General features: G+C 37.3%; 2 protein-coding genes across 4 annotated transcripts in view; one reads left to right on the top strand and one right to left on the bottom strand.

Annotated features, from left to right (window-relative positions):
* Positions 1–2,415: 2,415 nt before the first annotated feature.
* On the bottom strand, positions 2,416–16,469 carry LOC110455667 (THUMP domain-containing protein 1-like). Of its 3 annotated transcripts, XM_021505926.1 has the most exons (4): positions 7,080–7,103; positions 5,925–6,043; positions 4,989–5,217; positions 2,416–3,542 (listed from the first exon to the last, which is right to left on the bottom strand). In XM_021505926.1, the coding sequence occupies exons 3-4, from the start codon at positions 5,193–5,195 to the stop codon at positions 2,484–2,486; spliced, it is 1,266 nt and encodes a 421-aa protein (XP_021361601.1). In that variant the 5' UTR covers positions 5,196–5,217; positions 5,925–6,043; positions 7,080–7,103; the 3' UTR covers positions 2,416–2,483. The 3 variants fall into 3 exon arrangements, with proteins under 3 accessions (XP_021361601.1, XP_021361602.1, XP_021361600.1); XM_021505927.1 differs by lacking the exons at positions 5,925–6,043; positions 7,080–7,103 and adding an exon at positions 16,258–16,469; XM_021505925.1 differs by lacking the exon at positions 5,925–6,043 and having other exon boundaries at positions 7,080–7,153.
* Positions 7,181–16,528, top strand: part of LOC110455666 — a 12,273-nt gene continuing 2,925 nt past the window's right edge. The window contains exons 1-8 of the mRNA XM_021505924.1: positions 7,181–7,295; positions 8,868–9,375; positions 9,750–9,794; positions 10,457–10,585; positions 11,165–11,629; positions 12,870–12,962; positions 15,154–15,283; positions 15,792–15,903. Coding sequence (XP_021361599.1) covers positions 7,234–7,295; positions 8,868–9,375; positions 9,750–9,794; positions 10,457–10,585; positions 11,165–11,629; positions 12,870–12,962; positions 15,154–15,283; positions 15,792–15,903 — 1,544 coding nt within the window. The 5' untranslated portion in view covers positions 7,181–7,233. The remainder of the gene's footprint in view (positions 7,296–8,867; positions 9,376–9,749; positions 9,795–10,456; positions 10,586–11,164; positions 11,630–12,869; positions 12,963–15,153; positions 15,284–15,791; positions 15,904–16,528) is intronic.

The following is a 16,528-nucleotide window of genomic DNA, read 5'->3' as shown; positions in this document are numbered from 1 at the left end:
CTGTACACACATTTCACACCTACGTATGCTAAAGGAGTGGATCGAGATGATTTTCATTATTTAACCAAGATGTTAAATTATAATTTGTGTATGCTACATGTATAGGGAGAAACAAAAATGCTTGAATCTCATAATTCAATTATATTTTCGAGATAAATTTAATAACGGAATTAGATTATATAAGTCCGTTATCTGATTTAGCATCGCATACATAGGTACTGTATTGTATACAATTCAATGTGTAACTGTCTGTATTTTGCTGTGGAAGACAACATGTCGATTTGTCATTAAACGGTGATACTAAAAATAGTGACAAGTAATTTTGTAAACATTTTTCAATGATATATTTCCGTATTTTTGTAAAGTAGAGGTACCACAGTACATAACTTTGCAATATAAATATTCCGGCACAGAAACTGGTCACGAAGTGGTGCTGTTCAATGACGACATGATTGATAAGTTCTCACTGTAGAGCAGAGCCATTTAAAGTATACATGTATACGTCTCTGTGTTGGTCACAAACTGACTTTCCAGATAAACTTAAGAAATATCTTTGATCGACAGCATTGAGACTATTTCTGTTAAATTTCCCTCAAACTCGTTCATTTGAAAAAAATCTCATCAGTGTTCAGCATCAGGACATGCAATGCTACCAGTCTATGTTACCCTATCCAGAGTCGTCAGTTTGGTTTCAATTAAACTCACTGTCTGGAAATTCTGGCAAATTTTATATGACTGGATACCATCTACATAATGTTATCTTCAGCATAAACTGATTCCTCAAAATTAAAACAAATATTAATTCGCAATCTGACGTTGTTTTGACCATGGCTGTTCTCGATATCGCCTATTCCTTCGATGGTGACCGCTACAACTTGTGACGTCACATCCGACGGGGGCCAATTCACCGCGAGTTGCAATTATGCTAATTAGTAGTAGAAGGACAGGTGAAATCGTACAGTTTGCACCTCAATTTCTCGGTATTGGGATGACCGATTTTTATGCGGTTTTCGACATTTTTGTTTTTAGATCATATAGAATAATAATATATTCATTTCTATTAGCGTTCAGGGAACACTTTAAACAAAGAGACACACTGAGGTAAAAATTCAAGGTCAAAGGTCAAGGTCAAGTTTTGTTATGACATGATGAAGGAAAGTTGATCAGAATTATTCAAAGAGTCTACTGACCAAAAGGTCAAAGTCATCGTGTCGGAGGTAAAGGGGTCAAAGGTCAATGTCAAATTTTGTTCCTTTTCACTAATAAGCATTTTATGACATTGTGAAGCAAAGTTGTTCTGAATTAAACAAAGAGTCAACTGACCAAAGGTCAAGATCACTGGGTCAAAGGTTGTATATTTTCATTTATGAACATTTGTTATTATACTATGAAGCAATGTTGGTCAGAATTAAACAAGGAGTCAACTGACCCAAGGTCAAGGTCATTTGATCAAAGGTCAAGGTTAATTTTTTTTTTTTTTTCCCTGATGAACATTTGTTATGACGTTATGAAGAAATATTAGTCAGAATTAAACAAGGAGTCAATTGACCAAAGGTCAAGGTCACTGGGTCAAAGGTCAAGGTGAAATTTAGCATCTTTTCACTGATGAACATTTTGTTATCACATTATGAAGCAAATTGGTCGGAATTTAACAAGGAGTCAAGTGACTTAAGGTCGACGTCACTGGGTCAATGTCAAATATTTTATCTTTGTATTGATGAACATTTTTATTATGTTATTATGAAGCAAAGTCGTTTAGAACTTAACACGGAGTCAACTGACCTAAGGTCCAGGTTACGGGTCCAAATGGTCAAGGTCAAGTTTTGTATTTTTCACTGATGAACATTTTGTTAGGATATTATGAAGCAAAGTTGGTCGGAATTAAAGAATAAATCAACTGACCAAAGATCAGGGTCATTGGGTGAAAGGTCAAGGTAATTTGCATCCAAAGGTTAAAGACATGTGGATCTCTGAGTTTGACCCTGGCTCTTGATGGAGGAGGTATTTAAGGTGAAATAAAACAAATCAAAGCTAACAAATGAGTTTTGCACAGGTATTTACATTTCTGTTGCCCAGCAAATATGGAGGTGGAAGGAAACAAGACTCACATCATAGTACATGTAAATGTATATTTTGCTTCCTTGCGATTCTTTTTGAAGTCCAAATGTCAAACGACAAGCTCAGCTATATGGGCAGATTGCTTCTTGATGATTATGGGGGATATATTGCCACAAGATGGGACCCTTACTGACCTGTCAGTGTTCTAGTTAACACTAGCGTGCGTGCCTCTGGGGTATTGCCCAACCCTGAGTACATATTGAAAATAAATTCCATGTGGGCAATTAAGGCCTTTGTTTTACTAGATTTTGTTATATAATGAGCTTTATCGGAATGCATACACAAAAAGAAAAGTAATTTCATTCATTTTTTTATTTTCGGTTTTAGGTCACCAAAAGATATATTGAATAACACATGCGTTCTTTTTAGACTTTTTCAGCATCATCCACATTACTCTTTTCTGCAACAATATTGCTTTCATTTTCAGTCTTATCTTTACCGCTGCTGTCACCAAGATCGCAGCTACCATCGGTGATTTCTTCGTCTTTACAGTTGCTGCCGATAAGATTACAGCTGTCAACGGTTACATCATCTTTACAGTTGCTGTCGGTAAGGTTACAGCTGTCAACGGTTACATCATCTTTACAGTTGCTGTCAGTAAGGTTACAACTGTCAACAGTGACATCATTTTTACAGTTGCTGTCGGTAAGGTTACAGCTGTCAACAGTGACATCATTTTTACAGTTGCTGTCGACAGCATTGCCATCTTCATCGGTGGGAACATCTTTACAAGTACTGCTAGCTGCCTCTTGTTTCAATGAAGATTTTTCAACGTCCGCATCTTTTTTGTTGTCTTTAGTTTCTACTGGTGATCGTACCACTTCGACGAGGTTGTATTTCCGGAACTTGATAAAGTCACGTGCAGTCCCCAAACAACATACATTTCCTATCACCTCGACAATGACCACAACGTCCGGATTGTCGAAATTAACACTGTGTAGCGGATTGAGAGTTTTTATAACCTGTCCTATGATTGTTTGAGCACTTGTCCTAGCAAGGTTTTTATTGCTGTTGTTTCTAGATTTGAAAACTACCGAGTATTTCAAACCCACACCAAACGGCGTTTGAAACTCTTTGACAAGAAGCTTCTCCGCCAATTCTTTAACGTCTTTTTCATATGCCTTACACGTACCAGCGATTGGAAGAAATCGTAGAGCGTATCGTGACTTCTGTATGCGAGTTTTTGCCAGGTCTGTGAAGATTGTATGGGCCAGATGACAAGGGTCATCCAGTGAAGTCTTGATGAATAGACAGTTGTGGGCCTTAGTTTGTACACTCTGGAAGCGTCTGTTTGAAGACGAGATGGTTGTCTTTATGGCCTTGACCTCCTTCTGAAGGGCTGCTGCGATGTCTTCTTCCTCCTCGTCTTCTTCACTGCTCACCTCAGGCCCACCATCTGCAGTGTCCGTCTCCTCCTTTGACACCTGTGCAAATTACAGTCAATAAAAAACTCATTACAAAAGAACATTTAATACCATATTCACCAAACAAGTGCCCAGTGCTTTAAATGAGAAAACTGACTTAAAGTGGGGTGCTTATTAGGATAATAAAAAGTGAGTTTTGATACAAAACGTTGCGCCACTTCAATTATTGTTATCACCGAAGAATTCAAACTTTATAAACATTCCAATGTGGGGGAGGCCGGGGCGCTATTTACACTTATTACTGTTATAAAGACACCTTACAGAATGATGGATCATTGTGCTGCAAAATTAAGAAAATTCTTCCACTGAGTTTTGTTTTTAATGTTGTAATCATATATGCAATAATGAATACCCAACCCTGTAAGCTATTATAGAGGCACTACAAATAGTTTCTGACACCATGTGTCTACCCCCACATACCACACCCACTAGAGAACCCAGCTACAAATTGACCTAGTTTTTGTAAGGTCTGGGTGCCTGAGACAATGTGATTTATTTCTCATTTCAGATCAACATGTACATACAACTAAACAATGTTGTGGCAGATCTATGTAAGCTTATAAAAATATGATTTGAACTTCTATTTTCAATTATAATACATATCAGGAAAACTAAAACAAAGTCATTTCATTTATCAGTGTAATACAGTCACCCTACCCAACAGAGCTATCTAGGCCTGATCAGAGATAGATCCCTCACCAAGTTCAACTACATTTATAGCCAAAACAAATTAAGGGGAGGTAACTATATATATAAAACCTACTGCCATAAAAGTGCACCTGGTGTACTTTGTTGTTGTTCCACTCTTTAAATGAAACAGATCCAACAGGCGAGTACAATTCCCCCAGTCTATACATCCATGGGTAGTAATATAAGATGTATGTTTGGGCTAATGAAAACGAAAAAGTATTTTCTAGAAAAAAAAATCATAGGTGGGCCAAGTGCAATTTTCTAAATTCTTGTGTATAATTCTACTAGCCCTGCAGGTACATGAACCTAGTAAATTTTATGTTGTGGATACTGAAAATTTTCAATATTTATTACGAAATTGTGTAACAGGAAGAGAGTAATGTGCTTCCACCGGGGATCAAACCTGCAATCCCAGACTTCCTTAAGTCAGATGCTCTACCACTGATCTAAAGGGAATTTCCCTCTATCGCGTGCGTAGCTAGAAGGCGATTGTAATCCTATGTACAATTAAAATCTGCCACACATATATAGGTCTTAGTCATTACTAGGAGTAGCAGAATTTTTCAAAATCTGCCAACAGGATCCTAACTTTAAACATGAATTTATAAACCAATAAAAATCTGCTTGATATCTAGTACTCATATTGTATGTTTGTAGATATAAGATTGTACCCCCCTGATGATTACAGAAGATAATGGCTGCAGGGACCATGCAATCATTCCCCCTGCTGGTCACTTTACTACCGTTTAGCCTCACCTCCTCTGGGCCGTAGATCTGGTCAGCGTACTCGTTGAGAAGGCTGTACGCCTCGCGGACCGCATCCTTCTCGTGACTGTTACAAGTGAGTAAGAACCCACGGATGTCCACCTCTAGTCTGTTAACCTTACGCTTGTTCTGTTGGGAACATTTCAGGTAGTAGGACTTCGGCCGCTTCTTACCCCTCTTTCCAGAGTTACCACTCATCTTGGATCAGATATTTATAATTCTGGAACAAAAATCAACCAAAGTCAATGACGAGACAAATTATAACCAATAAAACTACATGTAAAGTCACATCTGGCTTAAAATGTCACTTATACTCACAGTAAAATGTATTTGTAACATTGCTATTATTTGTCCTGGGTGGCTACTTGCATTTTCTTATCACATTCCAAACAGTTTGACTGTTTGGACTAGAGTTGTTTATGAATAGCAACAGATTTACAATAGTGATCTACAAGATACTGTTTTCTGTCATGAATTGATAAAAAAGACTTCTGATTTAATTTGGACAGTTAATCCGACTTAATCATCAAAATATTATCATTAAAAATAAACAAAAAAGATTTGTTTGTTAAAACGGATAGATCAAATAAGTCCCAGAAATTCAAATACTGTGGCAGCAAGTATTTGGCAATGTAAAAAGACAAATGTAAGAGAAGTGCATTGATTAGGTTGCCTTACAAGCGTCAGCTGTATTTCCTTTTAGTTCAGCGGTAGAGCATCGGGCTGGAGAGCTAAGAGTTGCGGGTTCGAGCCCCTTTGACGGCACTATCTTTATAACTATTCCTCATCCTACTACAAATTGGTGTCTTTGACCCTCCCCGTTCCCAAGTAGGAGAACCGCCCTTGGCGGGGAGTCAAAGAACCTGGGTTTGTGATTGAGAAAAGGGGGAATAGAGTAAAAGAAGTGCATTGATTAGGTTGCCTTACAAGTGTCAGCTGTAGGGAATTTCCTTTTAGCTCAGAGGTAGAGCATCGGATTGGAGAGCCAAAGGTCGCGGTTTCGAGCCTCTGCGACGGCACCATCTTTATCACTATTCCTCATCCTACTACACATAAAAAGGACCGTATAAAGGGGACTATCGACCTTAACATATATTGGCATAATCAAAGGAGAGGCATATGGAATATATATCACGGAATTAGATTTAAGATCCGTGACAATATAATGAGGTTTTACTGTGCAGTTGAATATATACCTTTCTATTAAAAGTCAAAAGCAGTCAAACTGCAGTTCCCATTGGTGTAGAATATATACAAAGTATATTTAATTATTTTGAATCCTTTGTATAAAGAGCTCCAACATTATATTGAAAAATACTTAAGCGAAATATAAAAGGTAGGTCTAAATTAAATTATCATAATTGTGTTTGCAGAACACACTTTGACTTTATTACATTACATGCACAGGTACTAGCTTCGCCTGCCAAATCACCTATTTTTATAGGTGTATTGTCTTGACACTCTGATGAGGCTAGTATCAGGTCCAGTACACTCTGCCGATTGAGCTATATAGCTATAAAGACCTATATAGCTATATACACCTATAAATTATAGCTGTATTGAGCTATATTTTCTCAGATTTCAAAATTCATTAAATTAAAGCAAAGTCGCATAAAACAATAAGGTTAACCACAAAAAGCATACAGTTAGGTGTTTATTTTCATTTTTCATAAATGTAAAATTTCGGATTTCTTTACATCATTATTTTTTAAAAAGATTACTTATATTTAATGTCTTTTGTTATGAACCTAATGATAAAATCTTCTTTTAAATGCGACTTTGTTCCGTTTTCCTTAAAAAAGAAAATCACTTGAAAATAGCTCAAAAGACCTATTTCAGATAGGTCAATAGAGCTAGGTTCCTATTATAGGTCTTTACAGCTATAAGTATAAAGCTCAATCTACACACGCATTTTCCTTTTATCTGATTTCGTCTGATTATATTTTGGCCATGTGTTTTTTCGTTGTTATCGAGTTGATTTCACAATTACGGTTGTTACCTAGGAAAACTACTAAGAAAACGCTGAGATGTTGCTGACATCATCATGAAATTATCACAATTTCGTATATAATATAGGCCTACCTGACAGCATGGGGAGAACCTGTTCGTCTAAAGAATACGGAGTTATCGCACCCGGAACTGTACTGATACAGAGGCGTAAACATTTTACGTTCACACAGGAAGTTGAAAAATTACTGCCTGGCTTGTGTTGTTTCTGCATCCCACGTTTGACATCATGGACGTGTCGTTAGAAGATTATATCGGCGACCACAGCGTCAATTTTCAAGTTCAAATCAGGTACTATCATGGACGCGAATATTCGGGTCCTAAATAAAGCTAATTTTAACAATATCTGGAAGTTTATCTCACAGAGACTGAGAGAAACACAGGTGATCATAGTAAAAAAATGTTTGAAATGTTGGCCTAATCAGCTACAAATATAACAGAATTCAGGCAAAGAGGAAAAAACACACGCCAAAGAACTAGACGTTAGACAAAAAGTTAAAATAGATCAGTCCATGTGAGAAAAGGGTGATATTTCGAACCTAGATACGAAAAACGAGTAATGAACGTTTTCGAAATTCATAGGGAGTTCCTTTAATTATTGTAACGTTGGAAGAAAGAAATAGAAATCTAGGTGAATAATTGAAAACACGTTATTTTTCACACAAATTGACAATTGGTTAATATAATCCGTGCTGTGACTTGCAGATCATACTGAGGTTTATTTGTCAGACACCATTTAAGTGCAGGCTTCAACATTCCAGTCTGTTGCCTGTTATATTATATAATTAATGGTCAGATGTTCCATTTGTACAAGATGTAGATTAATTAGGTTGCTTTATCAGCGTTAGCTGTAGGGAATTTCCATTTAGCTCAGCGGTAGAGCATCAGGCTGGAGAGACGAGGGTCACAGGTACGAGCCCCAGTGACGGTACTATCTTTATCACTGTTCTTGTCCTACTACAAATTGGTGCCATTGACCCTCCCTGTCTAAGGTAGGAGAACCCTTGGCAGGGAGTCAAAGAACCTGGGTTGGTGTTTGAAAAAGGGGGGAATAGTGTAAAAGATTGATTGCATACAGTACAAATGACTGCATGTTAGTGATCACAGCTTCCGTGGCAACCTAGAAGGGTGGAATGTAGCGAAACTGGACTGGTTTATGTATTTTTTTGCATTCATTTCTTTCAGGTTTCCTGATTGGGAAGTTTATATGGGCATAAAGAAAAATCGCACCCTTTTTGGGTTGAGCATAGATCCTTTAAACAGACCTAAAAAGTTCACTGATAAACCCCTGGAGTGTGCATGAACATGAATTTAAAATAAATCTGTATTTTCCCCCCAGATTATTGCATTACTCATCAAACAATAACATAAGCGGCAACCTCTGAAACCTCCAATGAGGGAGATCTCCCTCATTCCACACTATTTCCAATGAGGGAGAAATAGCATGAAACACGACTGAAACTGTTTCGGTCAATTTATCTTTCCCATTTTATGTATCAAAATAAGTCCAAAAAACATTAATTTGATTCAGACACACTTGTTATGATTATTACACACACCCTGCAGTAACTAGGAGATCATCTGACCACAGGATGTAGATTTTGAGTTTGTGTGAGTTTGGACTTGAATGAGGGAGTTTTGAGGGTGATTGGTAAATTTCAATCATAATGAAGGAATCTCCTTCCTAATGAGAAGAGGTTTGACAGCTTTGCAATAAGATTTCTCGTGTGCATACGAGACATAACATACTATACACAGATTGAAATGTGATATCAAATTCTTTACAATCCATTATATCTAAATAAAATCATACTAATTTACCTCTTATCAATTATATAGCTAAATTTTCTATTCTATTTATAGTAATCCCAATGCACTGGCAGTTAGAGGCCAGGGAGGTGGTCGTGGTCAGAGAGGAGGGCGTGGCAGAGGTCAGGGAGGAGGGCGTGGCCGTGGTCAGGGAGGAGGGCGTGGCAGAGGTATGGGTCGAGGAGGACTCCAGCAGCGTGGTGGAATATTCACATCAAAAACACAGAGAAACCAAAACCAAGGACAATTTATTGAAGCCACCAAACCCTTATCAGTGACAGTAAATAATAACTTTGATGCCAGAGACACAATTGCAAAGAAAAAGAGACCATTGGATGCTAGAAGTAAACTGGCTGCCAAGGCCAAACTCAGTGATGCTAGAACGAAAATTATTAATTTGAAAGGTAACAGAGGTGGCATGGTAAACAAAGGACAATCTAATAAAGGGTCGGATGCAAGGGCCATGATCCTAGCTAGAAAGAAAGCGAAACAAATCATGCCTCCAGGCAACGGAACTGGTGTTGGTGCTGTTCAATCCTCTTCTAGCAATCTTTTCCGAACAGTAAGTGAAAATGCATGGTGTATACTGTGAAACTTCCACGGCAATTTGGTGTTCAGTCTTTTTGGTGTTTTTTTAATTTCAAATTTTCAAGCAATTTCGAATAGAGCCTTTTTTTTTACTGTGTATGTTCAAGGCAATTTATAAAATTCAGCCTTTTTCGTTCATTTCATAAATTCATATTCAGTTTTAATAATGACAAAATGAATTATTTCCAACGGAAAGGGCATAACCAAAACTCAACTGGTATAATATGGATTGCTTGGTGCAGAGTGAGTATTTCACTTGGTGAATTTTTCCAGGTAAACATTTATGATGAATTTTAGAATTGTATTGTAAGCCAAGAGCATTTGCTAGCATTTTTTTCTATATTTTAGGTGAATCAGGATGTTATGTCAGGAAATTTCCAGATTACAAGAAAGGTAGGTATCCATATAGCTTTGAAATTGGGCTAAAATGATAATGGATAAAGCCTATATATTTTTTTTAAGAAGACCCTTGTTAATTATATAATCCAATTACATGTCGCTGGAAATCCTCAAGCTCGAGTCAAAATGAGAAATATTCCAGTGATCTTATTATCGGTACATTTTAGTGAAATTTTTAAAGACCTGAACATTCTGCAGGTCACAAATGCATCTGAATTTTTCTATTTTTGCTGTAAATGTACCAGTAGTCAGGCGGGAAACAAAATCAGTTGTATGTTTCTGGTTTCCCTAATGACCCTATTTTTTGACGTCATTCCCTTAAGTTTTTTCGCTAGTTTGAGACAAACTTTGGTTAAATTCAAAATCCTTGTTCTTAATTTCACCCTGGTAAAAAAATACAAGCCACTTTTCTACCAACTCGGCAAGGGAGAATTTCTCTTACCAATCAATCATTTGGTAGAGCCTCTGACTATTAAACCAGAGGTTGCAGGTTCGAACCCTTGCAAAATAATTTAATCTGTTGCATATACATGTATATATATTACTTGTACATGTATAATAAAAAATAATATGCTGAAATTTTCCGAAGATGAAACCAGAAATAGTCCGTCAGTATTTAGACCTTAATGTTGTTCTCTGTTTTATGTTGATACTAGGTGCCTGGGAACCAGACTGGCGTACAGATTTCCGGTGACAGCGTTCTCGTCACCCGCACTCTACATGGCTCACAGTATTCTGAGTCTACAAACGGTCCTCTCTTCACCAAGACAATCAACAACCAGCAGGTATTACCAACTACATAGCAAACTTGTCAAGTCTCAGCCTTGAAAAAAACATCCTGTGATGAAACTGACTTAAAAATCTGTTTTTCCATCTCTATTTTGGGAATGGGACCTTTTTGCTTTTGAATTAGAAAAACTGTGTTGCAGTCAACAAAATTTAGAATTTTCCAGATTATACCTATTTTTTTTAAATTTTAAATGATTTTGGTAAAAAAATACTCTATTATCCATTGGGAATGGAACCAATTTCATCCACAAAATGGCCCCCAAATATCTTTACAATAAACATACTCTTTAAATTATCGTTTTGCCGGGCACGATAGCCAATCACACATTTTTTTACCACCAATAGCTATATAGCACTACAAGTATACACTTTCTCTGGGGATTTTTTTTTCTAACTAACTTGCATATGCAATTATATGTAGCACCTTAACTGCATCCTCTACAAACAACAGTTCTGGTCCCATCCCTGGGTCTGTGGCATCCATTTGTAACAACAAAAAGAAAAAAAGAAAACCCACTTGATTCAGGATTTGGTCATTTTGAAATTGGTTTTCTGAGTTTTATTATTATTTTTAGCCAAGTGTGAGAGGGCCAGTGATACAACTCCAAAACGAAATGTTCCAGGCCCACCCACGCTCACAGCCCATGTACAGTCAGGCCCTTACATACGGCCAGGAGGAGGAAGAAGACCCGTGGGCGCTTGTTAGTGGCTATCCTAGTGAGAAAACATTGACAGTGAAAATGCCACAGGGTCACGCTCAATTTACCAGATACCCACAACAGAAATTTCAAATGAACAAGATTACGTTTGGTGGTGAAAGAACAGTACCTCCGACACCAATATCACCACCAACAGCCATTAAACGGAAAGCCGTCAGAGATACAATGTCGCTGATGACTGGTAAACAATTACGTCTCGGCAGTGCAGCTCCACCGGCAAAACAGACACGACCTATCACAGCTGTATCGCGATCTGCCCCCAAAGTTGTCAAGCAAACAAAAGTGATGAAACCAGCTCCTGCACCAGTTGTAGTAGAAGAGGTATGTAAATTCATCAGTGGTGTTATCCTCGATACTCAACGGGTTATGCTCACGTTCGCTCTCTGCACCCCTGGAATATATGTCATAGCAATATTGCAGGCACACGGCTAGCTATTTGATATGTTCTCGGGTAAAACAAACTGACTAATTGCTAAGGCTGATGATACCTGTCCTTTGAAGACCACAGAGAAGCAACACCCGACTTCAAGTTGACTTGTCAACTTTACTGCTATGCGACCGTGAGAATCTTTTGGTGTACATCAAAGGATCAAATTGGTCTTCTTTTCTCATCCTCAAGCTGACACGTTGAGCGTTACACAATCCCTGGAGTATCGAGGATGCAGTTGTGTATATGTAGTTGAAGATTTTATTGATCAAGTTTACATGAGGTTCTGCATATTTTGCTCTGACATCATTTGAAATTTGTTTACCAGGAAAGGTTTGTTGGCCTACAGTGTAAGGATCTCTGTACCACTGCCAAAAACTCTAATTATGAATTGAAAACTTCTCTTCCTACGTTACAATAGCATTAATGAATAATTCCTGAAGAGAAATCATATCTTTCATGACTATTGTGGAGAAAAAAAATCAGTAAAGGTAGAATACACAGAAAGAAAAGTATTTTAAGATTAACAGTGCAATTTTAACCTTGGATTTCTGATCACAATACAGTCACTCTAACCAAACTTACCTACCACATCAGCATGTAGTAGTTCCCTGGCTAAATATGACTACTGTTAGATACTGGTATATCCAAAATAAAGTAAAGGGGAGGTAACATTTAAGGGAGAAAACACTAATATAAATCACAGGTATAATGTGTAAGGTAGCATACACCCTTAACTCTAACACAAATCACGGGTATAATGTATAAGGTAGCATACACCCTTAACTCTAACACAAATCACAGGTATAATGTGTAAGTTAGCATACACCCTTAACTCTTAACACAAATCACAGGTATACTGTGTAAGGTAGCATACACCCTGAACTCTTAACCCTTTCACCACTGTAGACCATAATGGACTCATCCAGATCAATGTACGGTAGAGTCGACTAAAGTTACCTAGGGGTGAAAGGGTTAACACAAATCACAGCCGGTATAATATGTAAGGTAGCATACACCCTTAACTGTAACACAAATCACAGGTATAATGTGTAAGGTAGCATACAACATTAACTGTGTAAGGTAATGTATGTTGTATATACATGTAACTGTGTATTTTAATGTTCATTTCAGGAGGAAGATCCCGACATGGTACTAAGTCCACTCCAAGGTCACAGAATCCTGATCTCAAACCTGCATGTAATTGTCTCCCAAGACGACATCATTGTAAGTACAATGGAGAAACAGTCTTGATGACACTGTTGACAAATGTTTTAAGCTTAAGGTTAATTGTTAGATAGAAGGTTATCTGAAGAGTTGCGGAGCTTGAGACCATTTTCAGTATAATTATGACCAGGTGGAGTGTAGTCATTCGGTCTCCAGGCTTTGACGTTTCAGTGAGCTGGTCAGATGGCACTTTAATAGTATCTCTATCATCCCTGGGCACCTTCTCTGTATGACCCTAGCTATCGCCAGGACACAAAACCCTAAACAATTATAGAAAAATATTCTACTATTTGGCTGGATTGCAACACAATCAGGGCTTATAGGTCGGCGATTCCTGCCCGTCCGTCTGTCTGACTGTCCGTCTGTCTGAACTAAGGTTAAGTAGAATGGTTTAGCTCAGTTTCCAAGTTATTAATTATCCCACATCAGCTAAACTTGCATGGCTCATGTATCTAAGGATGCTAATAACATGCGATGCTTTGGATGCTGCTTCTGACCTACATTTTCCGCTTGACTGACCAGGTTAAGAAGATTGGTTGAGGTCAGGCCCCATCTGCTCTATGGTTAAAAAGATTGGTTTAGGTCACTTACCAAGTACCTACTTGTCCTACACCAACATATTAGTCGTAAACTTGCATGGCTTATGTATCTAAGGATGCTTACCACATGTGACGCTTCACATGCTGGTTCTGACCTACATTTTTCGCTTCAGTGACCAGGTTAAGAAGATTTGTTATGGTCAGTTACTAAGTAACTAGTTGTTGTACATCAACTAAACTTGCATGGCTTATGAATCTTAAAGGATGCCTATCACTGTACATGTGATGCTTTAAATGTACTGTAACAATCCGGCCATATCGCCATTAGCGGTTTCTTTGTTTTACAAGTACCTGTCAGAAATAAGAAGAAAAATAAAACAGAAGAAAAAAAAAACTACACCAAAGTTATAGGGTATTAGGTTAATAGGAATATTTAGGGTCCAACATCAGAGATCCATGTGTCCTATACGAGTAGTTATCACGGTGTGACACAGTGTCTGTCTGTCCTTCCTCACGTATATTTCCAGAGATGATCTTAGAATCCAAAAGACTAAGAAAAAAATGAAATTCAACATGGTGATACACTGTGGTACCTAGATATGCAATAGGGGTTTAAACGTTTTTTTAAGGTTGAGGTTAAGGTCACTGTTACTAAAAATAGAACGTGAGAAAGTGATGTGAATACAGTCTTTATTACAGAATCCAAAAGTCTACCGTAATCTTTTGGGAATTTGACAGTGATATGCTGTGATATATGTAGATGTTCAACATGGGATTTAAAATGTTTCTAAAGTCAAGGTCAGACATATGTAGTGATGGGCTGATTACAAATTCCATTATCGATATAATCGGTTCTTCATTGAATTCAAAGTGTTAATGTTTTGAATGTAAAAAATGTATTGAAAGTCATACATTCTTATGACTTTTATTATATGATTGATAAAAAATGCACAAAAATTACTTGAAATCCATTCATTATAACAGAGTGAAACCTAGTGTATAGTTAACAACTCTGTCTATTGATGTTATGGTAGTGTTCTCACTTTGTTTGGGTATTCAGTCCAATAAAAATATGGACCGATTATGCAGTTGATCATTGATCCGTTTACTACTTTCAATTACAAACCGATTATCGATTCTGATTTTAAACTGATTGCCCATCACTAGACATATATGGCAGGGCCTTTATATTACTGACCTGTCAGTGATCTAGTTGTACCTATTTTGAGGTGAAAGAACTTAAATAAAAGTTTTCTGGGTGGTGCAGAGGATAGTGCACATTACCTTCCACCAAAATGTCAGGGGTTGGAATCCCTGATCGGACTTGAAAATGTGTCCGGGTCACCTGCCCAACTACGGGCTCCTTCCACAACAAAACTTCCTGTACACTACCATCCAGGCCAACAACAAGGATTAATATGATTTGATACTGCTTGTTTCACAAATGTTGTTTACAAATCAAGTTCAATTTTAACTTTGATGAAGTCTGCTTGGATGAAAGAACAATGATAAAATCTGTTAAATTTTTAAGATGAATACTGGGATTGTTGACACAAATTTAACTCAGGTTATTCACCGATTTCACAAATATAGTTGATTGTAGTACATGTAGTAACACTACACGTTACCACTAATCTTCTTTTTAACTATAGGAGCTGTTTGGTGCCATTGGTCCGATGAAGCGAGCACGACTGGTCAAGCCCGGTACGGCCGAGGTTGTGTACGTCCAGAGGGAGGATGCTCTTAAGGCCGCCCAGAAATACCACAACAGAGAGCTGGATGGTCAGTAACACAACCAGTGGCAATGGTGTAATTTTTGTAATCATGTTGTTACGTAAATGAACGGTTCATTTACATATCAGTTTCACATTTTTCTTGGAGGTAAATCGTTGTAGAGCTAGACCTTAACAATAAATGCACATGATATCCAACTATATATAACACTAGATCAAGATTGGATGTCCTAATGCACCGATGGCCACTTTCTCATACTGCTGATTTTGTTATTACGGAGTTCAAAATATAATTGTTATTAGAATCATATGATAATCATACAGGTAAAATGATGCAGTTTTTTAAGCCATTTTTTTTTTATATATATAATATTAATAAGAATTCAGAATTACCTCCCTTATATATCTAACATTGTTTTGCGCTTTGATATGGCACATTATCAATAAAATGTCTGTAAAACTAGAAGTATGGAAATACGATTGACAGGGGGAAAACACATGAAAAGGGAAAATGTAGTAAGTATGCTAAAATCTACAACTGTTGTGTCCACCAACAGGTCAGTCCATGCAAGTGAAGCTCATAACACCTGCCAAAGCACCAGTCAAACAGGTCACAGAGGTCATGACCTCACCGCCTCCGCCGGCCAAGGAAAAGGGAGGCCCCCTCAAGTATGTATAAGCTAGAGTTTCTCTTTGATAGATGTTGTGGGCAACATATATGTATCTCACATAAAGAATCAAGTTATATTTCTAATTCAAATGCCAGCAAAGAACAAAACGATAATCACCGAAACGGATTTCCCTGATATTAGTTAAAGTTAGTCACACTGTATTATAGTCGGTCAGCTTGTACTCTAGTCAGTCACTTTATGATATATATATATATAGGCAGGGTTCTCCTNTAGCCTAAAGCAATTACCACCGGATCCTTTTAGCATGGTCAATGGGTGATTAATTGAGGAACCTACTGTTGTATTAACAAAACAAACACTTATTACATCTATTATAAATTAATTTACTCACATATGATTGCATTTGACACCGCTGAAATAGCGTGTGTATTCAGTTAGTGATGGTCGCCATCTTGGATTGTGTAAAGTACAAACCGGAAAGGGGAATGAAAATCCGGATTTGTCGTTTTTAATGAAGAATAGCTCACTTAAAAATGCTGTTTTAATCTTTGATCACATTTACTGACAGCAGTATTTAATACAGTTTTGGAGGAAATAAAAACACTGTACATTTTATTAAAACATTTTCTCTTACAATAATAAGAACTATGATATAAAAAAAA

The sequence above is a fragment of the Mizuhopecten yessoensis genome, unplaced genomic scaffold (genome assembly GCF_002113885.1).
Source record: "Mizuhopecten yessoensis strain PY_sf001 unplaced genomic scaffold, ASM211388v2 scaffold8361, whole genome shotgun sequence".
In the NCBI taxonomy this organism is placed as follows: domain Eukaryota; kingdom Metazoa; phylum Mollusca; class Bivalvia; order Pectinida; family Pectinidae; genus Mizuhopecten; species Mizuhopecten yessoensis.
This window is presented reverse-complemented; position numbering and strand designations above follow the sequence as displayed.